The 21,196-nt window shown below is 41.5% G+C and overlaps 1 protein-coding gene across 6 annotated transcripts in view; it reads right to left on the reverse strand.

Moving 5' to 3' along the window:
• SLF2 (SMC5-SMC6 complex localization factor 2) overlaps positions 1-16,831 on the reverse strand; it is a 35,511-nt gene extending 18,680 nt beyond the window's left edge. For 3 of the 6 annotated variants that reach the window (XM_064464027.1, XM_064464026.1, XM_064464025.1), the window contains exons 1-7: positions 13,017-13,285; positions 8,625-8,668; positions 7,471-8,168; positions 6,345-6,399; positions 3,906-5,068; positions 1,204-1,286; positions 141-257 (exon numbers count right to left, since the gene is read on the reverse strand). In XM_064464027.1, the coding sequence (XP_064320097.1) occupies positions 141-257; positions 1,204-1,286; positions 3,906-5,068; positions 6,345-6,399; positions 7,471-8,168; positions 8,625-8,668; positions 13,017-13,120 (2,264 nt within the window). In that variant the 5' untranslated portion in view covers positions 13,121-13,285. Of the gene's footprint in view, positions 1-140; positions 258-1,203; positions 1,287-3,905; positions 5,069-6,344; positions 6,400-7,470; positions 8,169-8,624; positions 8,669-10,646; positions 10,725-13,010; positions 13,286-16,644 lie in introns of those variants that run through there. The other 3 variants (XM_064464028.1, XM_064464030.1, XM_064464029.1) reach the window with 3 other exon arrangements.
• Positions 16,832-21,196: the final 4,365 nt, after the last annotated feature.

Genomic DNA, 21,196 nt, shown 5'->3' on the forward strand with positions numbered 1-21,196 from the left:
GAAAACCCACCCAACCCTGAAAGATGGTAAAAACAGTTCACATGAAACATATTAACAGCAACTAGTGGAAAGAGAAAGGAAGATTAGAAAAAAAAAGGCTAGAAAAGTGAAGAACTAGATTTAATTGGTTTTGAAAGGACCTGTGCTCTTCTGAGAGATCTTCATCTCCCCCAGCATTCTCCTCATCATCTCCATCTGAAGAATCCATTTCCCTTCCTTGTATGTCTTCCTGTAACAGCTTTTCTAGTTCATCTACCCTGAAATAACAGTAGCAGCAGAAGATATCATCACTATTTAGTATTTACAACAGAAGACAACAAAATTTAAGCTCTGAATGTGAACCCAGGAGTCAGTAGCCAATTATGCATGGGCAAAGCACATGAAACATTGCATCTATGCAAAAAACCAAGCGTCTTGTTATTCCAAGATACAAAGTGGATGCTTCCCAAAGCCTAATGAATTTCCAATGGCACAATCAATCACTAGTTTGTCAGAGACAAACACACTCAACCAACTTCTGACAGAATTTTTTGTAATTGCACAAAACGTTCAATCTTCTGGATGATTTTTTTTTAAAACATCATCCTAGTATTTTATATGTTAAATAGTATTAGTTATAGGCGTATTCACTACCCCATAGTCAGTCAGCCCACAGTTACTAAGGTCAGATTCTTTAATACAGTTAATCACACGTACATACCCATTGCCACCACTTGCCATCAGTACATACACCACATTACTCTTTCTACCCAAAAGACCCCTTGCAAGAACACTCATTAGCTCTGTTCACTGAACCGTGTAACTGCTCAGATACTGACAGTCTGCAAAACTTTAGAAACCAAAACTGAGCTACAAATGCCTTTGAAGAAACTAGTACAGTCAGTCTACATAAATACTTCTATTTCATGCCTGACCAGCAGCTGGTAGCCAGCTCAGTGACCTACAAAGGCATTGGTAAGTTCAGTCCGGCTCTTGAGGAGTATAGATGTACCACAAATCATTCATTATTGCTTGGAAGGAGCCTGTCATTCAGCTTTTACAGTTAAGCCGCACTTGTAGGTCCTGTCAGATGGATGTTGGTGGCACCAGCAGATAGAGCTTAGCTTGCTGCTACCCAAACTCCATCAGTTTCAGGGAAACAAGGTAAATCTAAGATTCAACAACTCCATCCCAAATTTTTCAAAGTTGCTTTCAGAAACAAACCTTTTAGATTCTTCTTTCTCCTTCAAGAGGTGTTCTAAGCTGTTCACATATGACACCTGGCTAACAACAGGAGGCTTAGAAAGCTGTAAATTAAATGGTAAGAAATTTTAAAATAATACCACAAGCTATCAGTTCATTCAGTTAGACAATAAACAATCAAAATAGAAACCTCTTCCAATTTTAATATTTTACCTGAAGATAAAAACTCAAAGGAGACCCTGAAAAGCAGGATGGTTAACAGTTTAGGTTTCTCAGTCCCTTGACAATTTTATATATTAGTCAAATCTCTCCCAGTGACTACTTCAGAAATAACTGTTCTTCACAACGGATCTGAACAGCAAAGCAAGTCCCTGAGTCTCTCCCTGGGGCTGACTTCAAGCTAACTCTCAAAGAGCATTAGCATCAGAAGTTTTTTACCTCACAGCTTTATTATTACCATCATCCACCAAGACCCTGGGAATCCCCACTCTCATGCATGAGACAAGAAACTCCAAAAATGATTCAGTACCTCTTTGTTACTTTCAGGAGTCCCTCAAGCGCAATGCACCAGTGATTGCTAAATCACCTCCAAAAATCATCAGACAAAAGAAAGCTTCCAATCAAAATACTAATACAAACCCAAATTAAGGAGCTAATAAATAGAATTAAAAACCAAAACAATACACAAAGCCTTAACCACTAGCAAAATTTGTTTTTCAACAGCCAGTGTTTTGTTCAGCTAATAGCAGACAACACAGACTTGTAATCTTTTATGGCCACGACTCAATTCTTTGGACAAGCAACGCCCTTCTGACACCATCTTCTTAAACTGAAAACCTCTTACTAGTGACAAAGCTTCTTCCTATGAGCTCCTTCATTTTAGGAGAACAGAATTCAGTGAGGGCTTACCCTCTCACTGGGGATTTTCTATTACCCAAAGGACGAAGAAGTTAAAGTTAGTGTTCACCTGCTAATAAAAAGCCAGTTAATACAGCATTAATTTTTGGTATTCAGAGATATCTTTCAGACATAACACGCAGTATGTCTATGTGGGAAACCTTGTGGAAAGCTGAAGACCTCTTCCCTTATTTTCTATATGGTTAATAAGCCTAAAATGACTTTTGAACTGTGGAATCAAGACTTTATTCCAATGTGCACATATGCCCCTTCTTACAAGACAAGGGAAGAATGCTACTATATGCAAAAAACGTGGTCATGGAAATTTTGGGATAGTTTAACTGTTTTGTCCTACTTGGCCATTAATTATGCAGAAACAGAATAGGCCAGATGATGTGGTCACATTCGTGTTCCACAAACATTTGACTGGACTGCATCTGTTTATCAATCTTAACCATTAATTATGTAGACATGATGGTTAAGATTGCAGAATACATATGTAACCACAAAAGTCTGATCTATAATGTGCTTGCGTAATTAATGGATAAGGAGAGATAAAATAATTATGGCGGTTCAGTAACTCCATACAGAGATACTCAAGAGAAACTCAATGAACAAATAAACCGTTTCAGAGATTTAAAAACAGGAGGAGATACATACAAGAGTATTTATACAGGTGTTCTGCTAACAGCAGGTTTGTTTTCTACTGTATGAAATAGCTGTGGGCCAACCCCAGCCAGCAGCTAAGCACTACACAGCTTGTTCATTTCCCTGCCCAGTGGTGCAAGGGAGTGAATAAGAAGAGCAAAAGCAAGAAAACTCATGGGTCGAGATAAAGACAGTTCAGTAAGTGAAGGAAGGGGCGGTGAGGGGGAAAAGAAAAAGTGATGCAAAGGCAATGACTCAGTACCTCCCACAAGCAGAAGGATGTCCAGCTAGACTACAAGGAATGGCTACATGCCAGACCAGCTCCCCCCGCTTGGTTTTGATTGCTGAGCACTACACTATGTGGGATGGAATATATCCCTTTGGTCACCCAGAGTCAGCTATCCAGGCTACACTAAATACTAATCCAGGATCTTCCTCATTAAATGATTATTTTACAACAAAACCTTAAAATCACAACAAAACCTCAAAATAAAAACTTATTTGACAAGCTGTTATTGAACAAATAGGCTAACTTTAAAAAACCACACAGATCTATTCACCATAATATCCTGTAAACTGGTATTCAAGCACTACTTCATCACTTCTCCCTTGTGAGAAGTCATTCATCTTTTTGAAATCCTTTCTGAAATACTTCTAATTTCCATGAAACTCAGCCTCAGAGAAAACACCACACTTACAGAGCAAGAACTCGTACACAGATTTCTGACGATCAGACTGTGACAAGGATATATGACTTGGGTCTAGCACACATCTCTCTCTCAATGGGTAGATCAATTTCCTTTAGCTACTATCAACTCATAAAAATCTTACCTGATCAGGAAAACAAAAACATTAGATCCCACACACCTAAACGTAACCTCCTGCCTTTTTCTTCAGGTGGAAAAAGCAAACACAGAGCTCCTAGAAACCACCAAAAGGCATACAGCTAATGCAATGTGGTTGCACAAACCATCTTTCAGCCATTCCAAGGGCAAGCATAGTAAAAAGCACCCTTTCTCCAACTACACTGCAATGTACAGCATAGGACCCTTAGCTAAGCTGAGTTTTGCAGGCAAATAACTCTGAGTTTTCTTGCATTATGAATAAAGGAAAAAATCATACCAAAAAGTACAATATAACAAAGCTGATGCAATGCTTTTTGTTTTTCAGTCACTTACATGAAGCTTCAGTAATGGAGTCATGGTGTCCTGAGAAAAACTGTCAAGGCAAGGTTCCTCCAGGGCTCCTGCCTGTGGCTTGGGACTTGAAGACAGAATTTCTTGCAGTGGCAAGAATACTTCTTCATCGTCATCAGCAGCAGTATTTAGACTGCATTCCAAACCATCATCTTCACTATCAAAGCTGCTTTTTGCTTTTCTGTTCAACTTGGACTGGTCTATACAGGTGCTTTCAACTTTTAACTTGTCTGAGAGTTGTGAAGACATATGGCAGCTGTCCACGCACCCTTCTTTAAAAGGCAATGAACAGGGAACACTTTCACCAGTCTTTTCTGAGAATGCAGGTTTCCCAGAACCTTCCACTGAACAAGAATCAGAAGGACTTTCTGAAGTCTTGTCTTTTGTTTTTGAAAAACTGTTGCTGAATTGAATACTGTAAGATTTATTGTGTGCAGGTCTTTCTGGTCTCTTCCCATCTTGCTGCTTCTTAGCATCCAATACCTGAGATAAGCCAGTATTCTGGAGATGAGATTCCACACCTTTAGTTTTAGTTAAGTGACAGAGAGAAAGCAACACAGTACTTTTTTCCTGAGAAAAAGTAAAGGACTTTCCCAAGAAAAAGCATGAGTTAACCACCTGCAGTTGATTCTCTTTGGTATCCACAACAGAAATGTGGTTATTTTTACCAGGACTGTGTGCAGAATATGAAGATGACAAACCTACAGAGGAGCAATTATTTTTCTCATTTTCATTGCTTGAGTTGAGGTGTTCCTCTGGAAGAGCAGAATCGTGTCTAGGCAGAGCAGCAGCCTCCGTTAGTTGCAGAACATCACCACGAGTAGGCTTTAAAAGGATATTTTCTACAAAGTCAGAGTTTGTATCTTTGCATGGTGCAGATTGCCTACTAAAAGCAGCGTCATTCAAACGTGGTAATTCAGATTGATTTGAACTGTCTGCATCCACACTCATGGCAGCGCGTTTTCTTTTCCCAGGCAAATCTATTTGTTTGGACTGCCCAGAAGACATCTCCAATCTAAGGCAGTGCGAAGGTTCACACTGGCTCCCCCGCATACCAGCGGCCATCTCAGATGATGTTCGCAGTGCATTTGGAGAAGATGCCTCTTCTTTTGACACCTGCTTTGGCTGTGGTTGAGATGGGTCATCTAGGAAGTGTTTAAGAAAAAAGTAAATCACTGTTGTCATGACTAAAAAATAATTTAAAAAACCCAACCAAAACCCAAAAAACAACCAACCTATAATAGCTTACCCTTTAAAAAAAAACAACTTTTGTTTTTAAGACAACTATGACTGAAGTTTTTTATCAGAAACTAAAATACTTCCATTCTGCTTGAACACAGTGGACCACAACTAAGATCTAGCTGATACTGTACTGTTATTTTATTACTGCAACTAACTTGGAAATTAAATTAAATTCTTTTATTTTAAAGCAGCTCAGTAGCCACGATAGAAAACTTCTTCTATACACTAGAATCAATTTGGAAATAAACAATAGCCCAGGTGAGGTATGGGAATGGAAGAAACTTCCTGTGATTACATATAGCAGTTATAAATAATGAACATTATGAAAATTATTTTGGAAATATTGCAATAATTTTAACCATGCTCACGAAAAAGCGTCCAGAATGTGAAGAAATCTGTTTTCAGGCTATGGTTCTATGGCAGCAGAGCCCACCTTCCCCACCATGCTTTTCTGCTTCCTGCCTTAAGCTGGCACCAGCACCCGGACATTTCATGGCAAGCTTCTTCATGAAGCTGGTGTGGCTGAGAACTTCCCAACTCAATTTTCAGCCAGATCAGCTCCTCACAGCACTGGCCAAGTCCAGTGCTAGCACAAGTGGAAAGCAAAGCATAGCAGCAGAGTGACAGGTTTGCACAGCCACAGACCCACAAAATGGGAATACTCTCCTTGTTTTGGGTCCACCCCCCCCCTTTTTTTTTTTTAATCATCCTACTGACCTAGCTCAAGCTTCCATCCACATGAGCTTTTTATATTCAATTCTACCTACTGTAGAACAAAGTATGTGCTTAAAAAGGACAAAAAGCAACAAGGATACCAGCTAAACTTTAGTGTTTGGTTAAACAAGAATGTTCTTTTCGTATCAAGCCGAAAGGCAAAATTTGTTAACCACCACAGTGAATGTGGATTTTCTAAACTGTAAGAGAAACTACAAAAATAGTCAGGGATTAAGTGCTTAAGACAAAGAAATACAATGACTTCTAATTAAGTTACAATCAATCTGTTTTTCACTAAAATCCCAAATTACTTTTAAACCTCTTCAAGCTTGCCATATATTAGAAATAATCTTGGCTAGGCAGCAATTTTTTTTGAGAGAAAACAGAAAAACATTACTTCAAGAAAAAAAGCCATTAAGAAGTGTCACTGTTTAATTAATTCCATATTATCAGCACTGCTTCTACCTGAGGCAGTCTCCCTTGAACAAGAATGTATTTTTCTTAAAGGAGATTCATTTCCCTAAAAATAAAGACAGAGAAAATAAAGTTAATCACATAGTTTCTAAAACTAGGATGTTGACGTCTTGAGCCAAGTGTTGAATCCAGCGCAGATTTAGTCCCACACACCTCCAGAAATATGGTAATACACTTCATTTCAAGAAAAATTTAAAACACAGCTGCAAAGATCAATAAAAGGACTTTCCACCACCCAAATTTTATATCCTTTCTTCAGACTGGCCTCCGGTTCTAAATCTCTCCACTTTTAGGGCCATTAGCCACTTGCGTTCCTGGGCTATACAGCAACATAGTGCAGCTGGCTTTCCTCAGACAAGTCATTAGGAGCTTAAATAACAAAATAACAGAAAGCACAGACAAGCAAATATAGAGGGAAATATATAGAGAAAAGGCAACACAAGCTAAACAATCTTTTTTGTTACATTCAGAGCACATTATGGAAGCACACATAATGATGATCATTACAAGTAACCGGCAACCTTTTAAACGGTTTTCTTGGTTGGTAAAAGAGTGAACATAATAATTCGACCTGTAATGAAATGCTACATCCTTCATAGGACCATTCCCACCTCTACCTAAATACTGTGGCTTACGTGCATTAATCTGAACTGCTATTAACTGCAACTTCTAACTAGCAGAAATTTGCCAGGCTGTTCCCTACACTACACTGTAAGAAAACACAAGGTTATAAGACATTTAAGATAAAGACATTTTCTCTACAGATTACAATTTACAGTTACAGCTTCCACTGCATTTTCATGCTTGCATCTAACCCAGAATATCTCCCCTGCTTTTAAACCAGGATTTCTCATTTATTCTAAAATAGTTGAGAACAAGCTTACCCAAGCATGACCTAAGATCTCCAAAGCAAGAGCAAAAGAGCATAAACTTTTGTTACATCTGAAAAAGGCACCACCAAGAACCTCATCGTATACTGAAAAAGGTTTAAAAACACACCCAAACAAAAAACGTACAAAAGCAAACAAAAAACCCAAACCCAAAATACCCCAACAAAAAACCCCACATGCACAATGGGCCACTGATTTCCACCTTTAACAACCCTTTTAAAACACACCTGACATGACAGACTTGTTCCTGAGAATGGCTTTCCAGGATGTGCCTTAGATGGTTTTGTTCTATGCTTCTTCCGCTTCCTTTCTCTGCGGAGAGCTTCCAGTGACAACCTCAGTTCAGAGCCGGTTGGAGCGCAGGACAGTTTCATGGGAAGCCCTGGGTTTTGGCACAGAGGTGTGGTGTTCACAGTGCCATTATTTCTAGCACAGGCTTTTCGAGTATCAGCTTCTGATGATGAAACCCATTTGTCAGAGTCTGAACTAGTGCCTTCTAGATCCATACAGTCAGTTTTCTGTTCCCAACTGTTTCCACAAGACAACGGTGCTCTTGTTACACCCAGACACTTCTCATTTCTTCCCTGTTCTGACTTGACAGTTTTATCCTTTCTGGCCAAGAAACAGCTGTGAGACCCTGCAGTAATAAGGAGTTTTTGCATCACAACTTTTGGGTACAATGAATCCAGTGCCTTGCACACTTTGCCATTCTCCAAAATGTTTACACTGTCCTTTTTCTCCTTAATTCCCCTCCGAAAAGCATCTAACACAGGACTTGTGCTTGGTGTTTGGTCTGGCATCTTTTTTCTTCTGACCTTCTTCGGAGAAGATACTTTCTTTTCAAAACGTTCAGCACGTAAAACTGACAGTCCAATTCCTGCATCTTTTATGTTTCCTCTGTCTGCTGAGCACAACACAGTTCTGTCTTTATGGCCAAGGTTTAAGAGAAAAAAGAAAAGACAAATAATTTACAGTCACAATATTGGGGGAAAAAAGTCTTATTGGACTGTATTACTTGCTATTTTATATCTCACATGCAATCCAAAATGAATTTACTTAATTTAGTTTTGCTACTGCCACGCAGTTTCATATAAAAGAACCGCATGATCTCTGTCACAGCTTCAGCTGTTATACACAATCTAGCTTAAGCATGAGACAATAACTTGAAATAATTACATCACTATTCAAAAGAAATTCATTTTAATTAACATTTTCAGTTACATTATTAGAAAAAATTTTAAACGTGCTCATTTTGACATATTTGGTAAGCTCTACTCCTTATACTGTTGCTCCAATTTGGAGTGAGATTGGACTACATTTCTGCATGTTTATATAATGAAAACTCATATAAATATAATCAATTAAAACAATATATATTTACCTTGGTTTAAAACTGGCTTGAAAAACTCCGTAATGGTCTGGTTTCTGAAGAGAAAACATAACTTTATGTTTTTAAAAAAACAATACCCAAATGCCAATACAGTAAATAGTGATAAAATTAAAATGCTGTTATTTCTACAGTTTTTTTAATGCCAGCAGCTCTTATTTCTGATAGCTCTGACAGATCAGAGAAAGCATCCTCACCCTCCTCACCTTCTAGCCTTCACTCCACTTCGCTATTGAAACCAGCCTACCAGTTTCCTTCCTCAAACTGTTCTCTTTATCATCCTAGTAAGTCTTAACCACCTTTCCAGCTTAAACTAAGCTTTTTAAAGGGGACTGACCTCACCAGTACCTTCTGCGATGGTGTTAACAACCTCCCCATCTCCACCATCAACACTCTGAGCTGGTAACTCCTACTATAATTTTTTTTAAGGTGTTAGAGTGGTAATTAGCTGGCCTTACCAATACCATCAGTGACCAAACCCTCTCTGATGCAATATTAGTTACAATCAAGCCTAACCACAAAGTTCTATCTGAAAGTTGTAAAGTTACAGGTTTAGTTGAACTTTCTTCCTGTTGTCCAAACCCCTCCACGGTTTGGAACTGTTTCAAAAACAGTTCCAAAACAGCAGTTTGTTGCTTTTTTCCCCACATCTGGTGCCAGGCTGGGATGCAAATTCCTATCTGTGCTGTTACCAGAATCCTCAGCAGGAACTCGTACCAGCACTACCCCTTAACAAAATACACGTCAGTGCCATCCCTCCCACCACACATTACAGGCATCTTCTGGCTTCTAACAGACACAGCAGCCTATGACCATCTCATTTTTACATATACACAACAAGATTATCAATAGCTTTTAATCAGAGGTATTTTCCCTGGCAAGAATAAGTAGGATGTGAGAACACCAAGGCATTCCTCTGTGAAAGAATGTCACTTCTGAAAAACAAGCAGATTGTCTGAGTAAAGTACAATTTGAACATTAAAACACTAAGAATTATGAACTTGCTATCTTCATCTCCCGTGTAGCAAGGAAGCTTACTATCGACTGAAGGCTGTACTGAGGCCTGTTTTGGAAGTTTCTCTTCCAGTTCCAACATGATATTGGTGTGAGAAAGCAAGAATAATACATTTAAGACCTTCTTCCATCTTCTGTGATCTTTCTGTGCCTTCCAAAACACTGCTATATTATTACTCTCTGTGTAACAGTGATTACAAAAGCAAAACTTACTTATTCCAGATTCTAAGCTAATGTATTCAAGCATCCATATGTGACTGTGTTTTCACAGACTCAATAATCATTTTTAAAATTCAGGCCAGAACAACTCACGGCTCACTTGTTCAAACTAAATTTGGATTTAATTTTTAATCCTTCCATAAGCTTGTTACTTTCACTTTTGCATTTTCTACATGGCTTCTACATTTTTGGCACCTGCACAAATACAAAATGCTGTTTGCAATGCATTGATCCGCCTTTAATCGGCCTACTGACAAGCAGTGATGTCTGAGTATACCGTAACTGAACAAAAAGCCACCTGTAATCAGAACATGCAAGTGCATAAAAACTTCTCTTTTTGGCTTACCAAAGAGAGCAGAAAAAGTATTTGTCAAAGACTAGTCGCCCCCAGTGTGACCCAGCTTAATTTGATGTAGGCCAAAACATGTCCATTCTTCCCATAAGCTGAAGCAACAGGGTCCCCAAGTTTCAGTTCAACATAAGAATCAAAAGACTAAATTGCAGGTTTATTCACTGTTACTGCTGTTACTGACTTATTTGTCTTTCTGCCCTAGCCCACCTCCAACTCTGACACCCTGACCTCACCCTCTAACAAGCAAGGCAGTCTCTGCCTTGCATTGCTCAGGACACTCCCAACACTTGCTTCCGACCGCTCTCGCAGCTGCAAAGTCATCCCATGCCCACAGCTTCCTGCACTGCATATCTTTCCAAAATTCTTCTGTTTTCCAAACTAAGCAACTGCACTTCTTCCTTCCAAGTTAAAGTCCCATCTGCAATACCAACCACTGTCGGCAGTCCAAATTTCATCTTCAGTCACCTCTCAGATTCCTCTCCGCACTCAACTCTCGAAGACAAACCAAAACCAAAACCAAAGCATTCTAGTATCTTCTTCCGGCTTTCCACACCCCCTGATTTCAAACAACCGCTTTTCTCCCTCCCACATCCACTGTCTCATCTTTGTATCTTTTCATTGTGTTTTATTCTAAACACAAGAGCTTTATAACAAAATTCATATTGGTTTCATAATTATACAAAGCCTTGTATAAAATAGCTGAGAGAATAGAGACATTGCTGCTAAAAAAAAGGCCTAAAATTTAAACTTGAATGAAGAGTGATTTGTCTTAGACTATTTGATTTAAAGTCCTTATCTAGTGACATTTTCTACTTTGCATTCTACTGCTTTTTGGAAGAACAAGGGATAGGAACTGTCCAACTAAAACAATAATAATTTATTGAGTGCTGTATTGCATCTCAGACAAGGAAGTATACTAGAAACTTTAAAAAAAAAACAGTGGTGAAAAAGGAAAGCATGTGATACAGTGGAAGGAGGAACACAAGAAAGTACTGGGCTTTTCAAACCGCTTTTCATACATAGGAAAGTACAAAAATAACAAGTGAGTTTCTACGTGAACAGGCCCATAACTGTTCACGGGAGGATTTCCACTGTTGTTTTAATAAGAGGTCAAATAGTCAGGCCTAAAAGACTGAAGAACTGATGAAGCAACAATAATTACCAGTTTTTGCTCTTTTTTACCTGACATGAAAGTCACAGTTGTTTAATGTATCTTTGTCAACAACTGCATAGCTCTGGTTAATGCTTTTCAGCAAAATATATGAATTCAACAAAACATATTTATCCCCACTAAAAATTATTCCACCATTTTTTGTGAAATCTCACCTTAACTGTAACACCAAGGAGACCAGTAAAAAACACAGATAAGAAAAGGCAAAACACATAAATACATGAACTTGCTTAACAAAGAAAAAAGCTACGCAGCCAGGAGTTGCACCTAACAGACCTTTCAGGTCTTTCAAAATTAAAGGCACAACCTCCATGAAAAAGGGAGGGAAGAAATTCTTGCATTTGTTTAAAAAAAAAAAAATCCCTGTGTATTCTTTAGAAGTAACTAGTGTTTACAGCCATATCAGTGGTTCTCTCTGATTGGATAAAAATCATACTTTTAAAAATCTGTGCTGGAAATACTAGTAATAGCTCAGAGAAAGCAAAGCCACATAACAAAGAAATAAACTACAAAATGTAAATACATCTTTGACAAAATGGAGCATCTTGAAAAGCAGTGTAGAAATAACAACAACAAAACCAGAAAAGAAAGTTGCACTTAAAACCTCATAACGGTCTTTTCGATGACTTGCAGCAAAACCAAAACATAGAGTAGTTTCGCTTTCTTGCGCAAAAAGCAACACAGAAGAACAACTGAACTTTTACTTTCTCCCTTTTCTTCAAAGGTCAGGGCTATCAAGCGGATCAGCAGAAATGAACAAAATAAGGCACTGCTAATGGCATAAGAGAATTATGATGCCTGATACCGCAAGAAGCAAAAAACTCGGCTGCCTCTGAAAAAGACTCAAAGTCTTTGGCAGAGTTTGTATTTCTAGTTGGTAGAGAGGTTTATCATGTCTAAAAACTGTCATTGACCGCCTCTGTCTTCACGGGAGACCTTGTCCCCCAGCACCGTTAGCAGTACAGTTCAGAGACAGAACAGGCTGGAGAGCTGAATCAACAACTGAAGCTCGCTGCTGAAGCCTGCCCAGCTCTATAGGCAGACTTGCTAACAAACACCGAGAATAAGCTGGGAGGGCATATGGGCATACGTGGGGGGGGGGGAGGCTCAGGTATGTTGAGTGTTGTGCTGAAGGTGCTAGCCAGTACTCGGCCAGACATGTTCCCCAGCTGGTTTACATGCTGTGCGGTCGCCTGGCCACCAGACACCCCTCACCTTGATCAACAAACTGTCAGCACGGCGTGAAAACCAGGGCCAGCACACGAGGGCTGGAACTCCCGGTGGTGCGGCTACCGGCGGGGAGGGCACCGGCCGCCCCTTAGGGCCATGCTCCCGGACAGTCTCACCCCACCACCTGCCAAGCTTGGCCGGGACGGAAAGGCCGAGCCTCCCCGCCAGTAGCCGAGGGAGCCTCAAAGTGCCGGTGCTGGCCCTGGCCCTGGCCCCGGCCCCGGCCCCGGCCCCGGCCCCGGCGCCCGCCCCGCCGCGGTGCACGCCGGGAGCCGCCCGTCGGGGGCGCCCCCTCCCGGAGGCGCGCTGCACACCGGGAGCCGAGCGGCGCCCCGCTGGGCGGGCCCGGTGCCTCACGGCGGCCGCCACCCCCGTCCCCCACGCCGCTCCTCACCAATACCTGAAGTCTTGGGCCATCTCTCTGGCCGCCGGCGTAAAATGGCGTCGGGATCTGGTGACAGGCGGGCCCGGTGATGGCACGCCCACACCGAGCGGCCGGGTCATGGCGCAGGTTTGCTCGGCTGACCCCGCGCAGCAGAGGGGGACGACCGGGAGGACCGACCGCTCCCGCAACCGTAAGAAAGGCGACCAGCCCGAGCGACCCTCAGCTCCGCGGTCTGCGGGCACCCGGGGCCGTGCGGCTTTTGTGTTTTTTTTTTTTGTTAAGGCTCGGTCGCTGATTGGCTGAGCGGCTGAAAGAGTAGCGCCTCCCGTTGGTTCTTTGCCGCCAGGGGCGGGACGGGTAGGGGAGCGCCGTCGCGGACTGGCTGCGAGGAGAGCGGGGAGGTGGGAGAGTCCTTTCCCCGGCCGAAAGGAGGAAGGGCTGTTTGGCGCCTTGGTCTCGCGCCGCTCACCGCCTTCCCGTTCCCGCTCTCTGATTGGTCCGCGCGGGGCTTGCCCGTCCCCGTCCCTTCGGGGCGCCTCTCGCCGCCATCCGCCTTCCCACACACCCCTATACCTCCTCTGCCGGAGGCCTGCAACACCAGTCGTCCCCTCAGGGAGGCCGCCCTCCGCCTGGGACATGCTTAGGGCAATTCTACTCCGTGAGGAAAGTGGCCAAGGAGAGCCCGTGAATTGCAGGCCATGGGGCTTATGCTGCCTGTGTGAGAAAACCCAGATTGCATATCCACCTCCATCGCCGCCTGACAAACTTGCAGCTGTTGGGAGACTAAAAAGTTGTGATGGGACTAATTTTTCTGAAAGTGCCCTCACTGCCACCAAAACAGCATGTAGCCTTGTGCCTTCCCCCTCGCAGCCTGCTGTCCAAGCTTCACTCTATACCTAACTTTACACCCCACCACTTAAAATGCATCTTTTGTGTGATTGCCCTGTGTGCTGCACTACCACATTTCAAACACTTTGGCCCGGGGTTAAAAACCTGAACTAGACAACCTGAAGAAGCAGTTTTGCAAGCTTAAGAGAAAGCCAGTACTGCTATCTCTAATGTGCGGTGCAAATTTGCATAATTAGCCTCTAACAATTAGCGGTATCAAAACGTCTCCATACTAGTAGCTCTAACACTTCAAAGCAGGCATTGCACGGACACAAGCTAATCCCTGCCCTTGGTCTGCAGAAATAAGAGATAGCTGTGCCTGGAAGGTCATCTAGGACAGTTTATGCTGAAATCCGTTTTGTTGGGGTTTGGTGGGGTTTTTGTTTGAGGTTTTGTTTAGCCTAAGAGTGCTTAAGCATGGAGATGAACAAGGCCACACTTTTCGTAATGTTTTCTTAGATCCAGAAACACCAGGAGACAATTCACTCCAATGGAAAGGAGTGACCCACCTAATGCCTCTTTCCACACCCTACCAGAGGTCAGCTGGCCTAGGGAAAGTCGGCAAAGTAGAAATAACAGCAACGCAAAACTGAAAGCACAAGTCAAAATAGGAAACTTTTTCAAGCACCTAAAGTGTCCTAGTCTGTCATGTCCTATGCACTCCAACCCACCCCCTTTCATCCTGCCCCATCCCTCAGCCTGCTTTTCAAAAGCTTTCACCCATGTAATTTATGATGTCTCAAATCCAACCTCAAAAGAGAAGAACATAGGCTGCCATCACATCATGTAGCTTCCTCCTTTCTTGCTGTAACCCATCCTACACACACTGTCTTCAGCTGTGAGCTCTCTGCCCCAGGGACCATCTCTGACTATTATGTTTGTAAGAAACCTACCAGGAGGGGATCACATTGTTTGCCAACGCACTTCAAGACCCATCACACACAACAGTACAACCAGTCCACATTTATGCTTGGTGTAACTCTCTTGGGCAACAAATGAAGAACAGGTAGGCTTGCAGTCATATAGATTTGCTTGAAAAGACGATAATGTGCACTTGAATTACTGTCTAATAAAGAGTTAAAGCAAAGTTTCATGCCCAGTGTTAGCCAGGAATTCCAGAAATATTTTTATGTCGCATTGAAGGAGCAGATGAAATTGAAGTAATATAAACATTTAATTTAACTTTCAGTTTAGTACTTTAACCCTGCAAAATGGCAATAGCCCTTGGGGCATTTTTGCAGTTATATGACCTGGAGATGTAGACAGTTACAAAACACAACAGAAGGGTCAGATAGGGAATGCATTGGTAAGTTTGTAGGAAATGTGGAGACACCAAACAGCTTTTACAGAAAGTCTGATTCGAGCATTGGTGATGGCAAGGAGAAGCTGTTTCTCATAAGGAGGAGACTTCAAGGACACAAAAAACAGTAATTACCTAAGTAATAACATGGCTTATAATAACCTGCTTATGGCAAGTGCCTGAAATACAGAAACTGCAGAAGGTGGGGTATTGTGGCATTGAGGACAGTGGGGGAAGTAAGAAAAAGGTGGAACAGCTGTAATGGTATCGGCTTGTTTGGTTGGTCCCCCACCCCCAAGCAAGAGAGCTGTACATGCACACATGCTGTTTGAACTAATACATGCCTTACTGTCACCGAAATCGGGAATGAACCTCGTAACACCAATGTACTGTTAAAAGGCAGGCATTCTTTATTTGCGGCGCCGGATGCACAGGGGATCGCTCCTCCTAATGTGCACACCCCGTCAGGTCTCATTGTGCCAGTTAAGCACATGCTTCATACACATATTCATTAACTTTCTGATAAAAGATATACATATTCAGGCGTTATTTGCGCATGCCTATTGGTGTCTCCGGGTGGTTGTCAGGGGACTCTGGGCGAAGGACATGCTCTTCCTCCCTGTGTCCACTAGTTAACCCTTGTGTTTGCACAAACTCAGTTCTGAGATTACCTATGTACTGCCCTTGAGGAGTGCTCTGTTCTGGTTTAGTGTCTGCTCTGAAGTTCCTTATCTTTATGGCTCTGTATGTCTGCTTTTCTTAAGGCTAAATGTCATTGTGACTTTGTTTAGGTACTTCGAATCTCGAGGCCTCTTTGACTCCCTAAAGCAACAAGGATTAGTCATTGTGCAGGCTGTTCTTGTTTTGGCTACCTCCTTATCTTGGCTAAGTTTTGACTCCGGATCCTAGCCTTGGTTGAGCTACACTAGATTGTATTAGTAACTCCCAACTGTTTATACCCTGAATCGTTACTACCTAAAAGTGAGGCTTTAATTTAATCCTTAAAACAGAGGTTCGGACCCTTGAAATTAGGCTTTGAGTCTGAAAGGAGAGGGGTTCTGACAGAAACACATTATCTCTTACATTAAGGATTAACTAATGACTAAAATACAGATTAACGAATACATTGATTGTTCCCAGACTGAACGTTCAGTTGGATGGTATAGCAGCATCCATGTTTGGTTAACTTAATCACCCTGGTTACACTACAGTAGGCCTTATTTTCAAATAAATAAATAGTAACAACACTCATTAGGCACACAAGTAATGCTATCAGTAAGTAATCATAATACTCTAACTACTTTTTATACTTACTTTAATTAGAATAACTCTTATCACTATAGATAATAATTATTCTCAAGAAAGAAGGAATCTTACTTTCCCTGACAATTTGGGAGCCCTTCACTGCTTACAATTCCCTTCCTCCAAATTAAGCAAAAGCTAGAAGACACTTACCTCATGCTTTGCTTCAAAGAAATTGGAAAATAATTTGCCTCCTGCCCAATCCCATGTTACTGATTTTCATTTGTATTAGTCCCTCCCATCAAGCAGTCTGAACTTCCACAAACAACCAGAAACTTCGAAAAAGTACAAATCTGGGAAACTTGAGAAAGTTTTACAAGTAGATCTGGAACTATACTGGGGGTATTATGTGAGTCAGTCTTCTATTTATTTAAGCTCTTCCTTAATTGCCTTACAGAATGACTCATGCTTTTATTTTCAAGCAAAAGCAGGAAGTATCCCAGGGTGCAGAGGTTTGAAGCAATATCCACACAGAAATGGGTTGGCCACAACACAACTATATCACGATAAAGAACTGTGATTTGGCCTCAGCCCGTTATCATCTGAAACCTGTCAGTCACAACCACGTGATCTTTATTATAATTTTTTAATATAAATATTCTAAATAGAGTTAAAAGCCCTGAATCTGAGAGGGAACACATGCTTTTGTCAGAGGAACAAAGGAGGTGAAATCAAAGCACCATTTCTACTCTGTGAAGAAATTGCCCTTAGGCTTTTGAAAACCTAGCTGGGCTTCAGGATCGTTCAATTGCCATTTAAATATGTCAGTACTTTCAGCCTCTCTTCTAGAAAACCACCCATCACCACGGAATTACCTTACTTTAGAAACTAGGTATTTTAGAAGTCTTAGAATGGTAGCTGAAATCATACTGTTAAAAAAAAAAACAACACACAAAAAAAACCAAACAAAAAACCCCCAACAAATCAGTTTCCTGAACAGTTTTAGTTTGCTTTCAATTTCAGAAGCCACAGAGATAGCTAATACCTGAAATTTATTTGTAGAAAGGGAACAAAGTTGTTCCTTCCCCTTGTAGATACCTCACCTAAGGAGTTCTGTGGAGATACCTGCTCCTCTGGCAGAAGAGACTTTCTTGGACACACTCCAGCTTCCAGCCCTCCCAACAACTGCAACCACCACCTGTGTTAGGCTCTTCTTTGTTGCAAAGGAGCAACCACCCAAGTGGCCACAGATGGCCAATGCACACAGAGCCAGGAGATCACTTGTGGGGAAGTACATTTAGATATATGGACGTCCTCTTCAAACAATTTGTGAGAAGAACACAGTTTTCCAGGGGGTGATTTGCAAGCCCTGACCTAAACAAAGGTGGAGGTGCTGCAGGTTGCAAAGTCACATAGTGTATTGATGCTGTGAAAAGCCAAAATCAGGACTCAATAATCTGAATTACTATTAAGCAGGTATTCTTTATTGCAGCTTAAGCTATGAACGTGCATTCACTGTATAACATGACTGTTTCAAAGCTCCATGTTGCTATATATTCTTGGGTGAAATGGAAATAGCACAAGAGTTATTAATAGTTAAGAAAGGATCACAGGAGTGGAAACTAACATCTAGGAATATTAGAATATTCAAGGTAGTAAATAATGCTTAGGCCAGATAGGAGGGTATTTGCAATGAACGCCTTATTAACAAGAACCTCCTAAAAGAATACATATTAGTAGAACTTCAAGGACTGACAGTGGAAACATCCTGCTACAAAGAAGATGTACAAAGACACGGGAAGGTCACAAATCAGTCAGCAGTGATAAAAGGGAACATCTTGCCCCAGAAGGCGCTGAAAAACTGGACAATTGCTGAGGCCCAGTAACTGGGGGGAAGGTAATTCCAGCAGGGGGAGATTGCGACCACCGACTCAATTGAGGGACAAAAGGACTACCCTCCCTACTCCTCCTGAGCATGTGCAGTGAATTAAAGTCACACTGTAGCTTTAAAATTAAGTGGAAAAGATACAGAACCAATGGAAGAAGAGGATACTCAGTCAGGTAAATGATTTTGTATTAGATAGGCATGGTGTGTTAACTTTCATGTATAAATGTCAAAAAGGAATTATAGTAGGTGTGCATGCTAGGCAGAGAGATCCCCCATACACCTGGTGCCGAATAAAGTAATGCCTGCTCTTTAATACAGCCAGTGTTAAGGAGCTTTATTCCCAGTTTTCGGTGACAATTGGAAATACATATCCTAACCACATTATTTGAAAGTCTAGGGTCCTCGTGTTTCATTAATGACTCTGTTCATTCCCACCTTGTTTTAACATGCCTGACTTCACCAAAGGCACAGCAAAGGGTAAGTCATTCAAAAAATCACCGACCTTGTGCTACCTCAGAGGACTCGGAGTGAAAAGAGAAGACAGTTTTCTGAAGTGGTAGAGGACCGTGAAACTCTCCTAGAACATTAACTTCAAGAACAGAAGCAAACACAAGCAGTGAGGCTGCAAAAGGGAGATTTCTCTAAGGAACTGTGGGGAGTGACATGTAAGGCCAAAGACAGGTATTGTCCTAAGTCTTCTCCCCTTGGAGTTTAAGTGTTGTAAATTGCTTTTTCCCTGATACAGGATCAGGTCTGGGGAGAAACAGCTCAACAAATATTTGTTAGCATACCTTTTATTAAGCTGTTATAGTAGACTTATTAATAACCAATAACTATCCAGACAGTAAATTAAATTTTCTTTCATGATTCACACACATGAAATCACTCATTGTTACCTGGTGGGGAAGGGGAAGCTGTTGACAGTGGTTTTCTCAGGTACAGAGGCTCACACTGATGTGCCAGTGGCTTCAGGGTCAATGCTCAGGAAGTCCCATCTGTCTCTGCAGATGCGTATGTAATCCTGTAACCTTTGTCAGTGTACGGCCACCACCCCCTTCTTGGATATGGCCTGAGTTATAAACCTGTTGTTGATGGCATGTGCACTGGTGGCCTTGTGTAGGCTCATCTGACTATGTCCTGGGATCATCCGTTCCTGCAGATTCAGCAAGACCCTTTGGCTCTGGAGCTTATCCATTCCTGGGACACTTTTGCACACTTCCTCTCAGCATGTGTTTTTCCTCTCTTCAGTTTCCTGTTTTCTGGTAACTATTTCTCCACCCATGTGCACCTAGATGTGCCTATAGAGTCTGTTAAGCTTAGAAGGGGGTTTTGGACACAAACACTCCAGGTATGCTGCAGACACTGATATCCTGACATGCAGCTCAGAGTAGAAGACTGCACTTTTGTTTAGGTGAACATCTGGAGAGAATATTTATGGTACCGATTTCAACTGCAATAATAGTTTCATCAGTGGGGAGTTTTCGTATCTAAAGATTGTGATCTATTTGCTTTTCTTTCAGAGCCTGCTTCATCCAGGGGATCGGCATCTCTAGCCAGGAACTCAACTAATACACTAGTTCCCTTTTTCTGGCTGGACAAAAAGCTGGCAGTATTGCACTGACGTGTCAAGGGGCACATTGTATAGAAAATATCGTCTGTCCTGGCTTTGTGTAACATAATAATTCTACTACTTGTATATACACTTACTAATTACTAAATAGTTTGCTCACACCTTTATCACACACTGATCATTCTCCTGTCAAGTGTATCCATTCCCACTATCATTTTCATGGAAAATTTCAAATCAGTCTAGGTCAGTTAAGTTTCAGTTTCACCTATTGTGCTTCTGCTATACCTTATCTTTTAATTATTTAAGCCTTTTGAAGTTATCAGTGCCAGGACTCTCAATACATAAACTTCATAGGCAAGAGCCATGTATCCACACACACAAAATTCCCTCATCACGAGCACTAGAAATAACTTGGTTTACAGCTTAAGCAAATGAAAGTAAAAATGGAAATGGCCTTCACCCATGGCTTCTTCAGCAGACGTCATCTATCATGTTAACGTTTGCCAAAGCCAGTTCCTGTCCTTGCAGATCCCTTTCCAGGAGGGCTGTCTCTTGGAGGAGTGCTATATTCTCAGTAAACGTCCTGTTTATCGCTGATTGTTTCTGCAAAGGTTAATCGCTCTTGACACAAAGGTCAAACAAAATATAGCAATAAGGGGCAATCCACTGCTAGAAGTCAATGAAAAAGGTTTTTCTTTGGCAGTTTATTGATGTTTCTCTGGCTTCTTCTCCACGACATGAACACATTGAATTCAGCATAACATGCAACAGAAATTTGAGTTGGTAAGTTTCAGTCAGCTAATCAAAGTTGCCAGACGTCTCTCCTCCCACATACATGTATGCTGTGACCAAACTCTTAAAATATCTTTGGAATATTGAGGGAATCCCTATATCAGCCTCAGATGTTATCTTTCTTTTGCAATCAGAGATCTAATGAAGTCAGGGGCTGCTCAGCCTGAAAAATAATTACTTTGGAAATGCCTTCTGGGACAGGAGAAGAATCACAGACCCCATCACAAGCAAGCAGAGACAGAACATTTGATGTGTAGTTAAAGTGAATGAATACTCTGTTATATTTCAAAACCAAGACATGTGGTCAGTCAGTAAAACCCCTCAACACTGCCTTACTACTATTCTTAATCTAAGTTCCACATATGTGAGTGAACAAACGGAAAGCCGATATATCAAAGGTGGCAAGAACTAGCAAATCTTTGTTAAAGGACTTTTTCTTTAGCAACCAGCTAAGTCTGCAGGATCAGCTATTTCGCCTAGAAGCTGGGGACCACCCAGTTGTCACTTCAGTGAGG

Source organism: Phalacrocorax carbo, chromosome 12, assembly GCF_963921805.1.
Source record: "Phalacrocorax carbo chromosome 12, bPhaCar2.1, whole genome shotgun sequence".
NCBI lineage: Eukaryota > Metazoa > Chordata > Aves > Suliformes > Phalacrocoracidae > Phalacrocorax > Phalacrocorax carbo.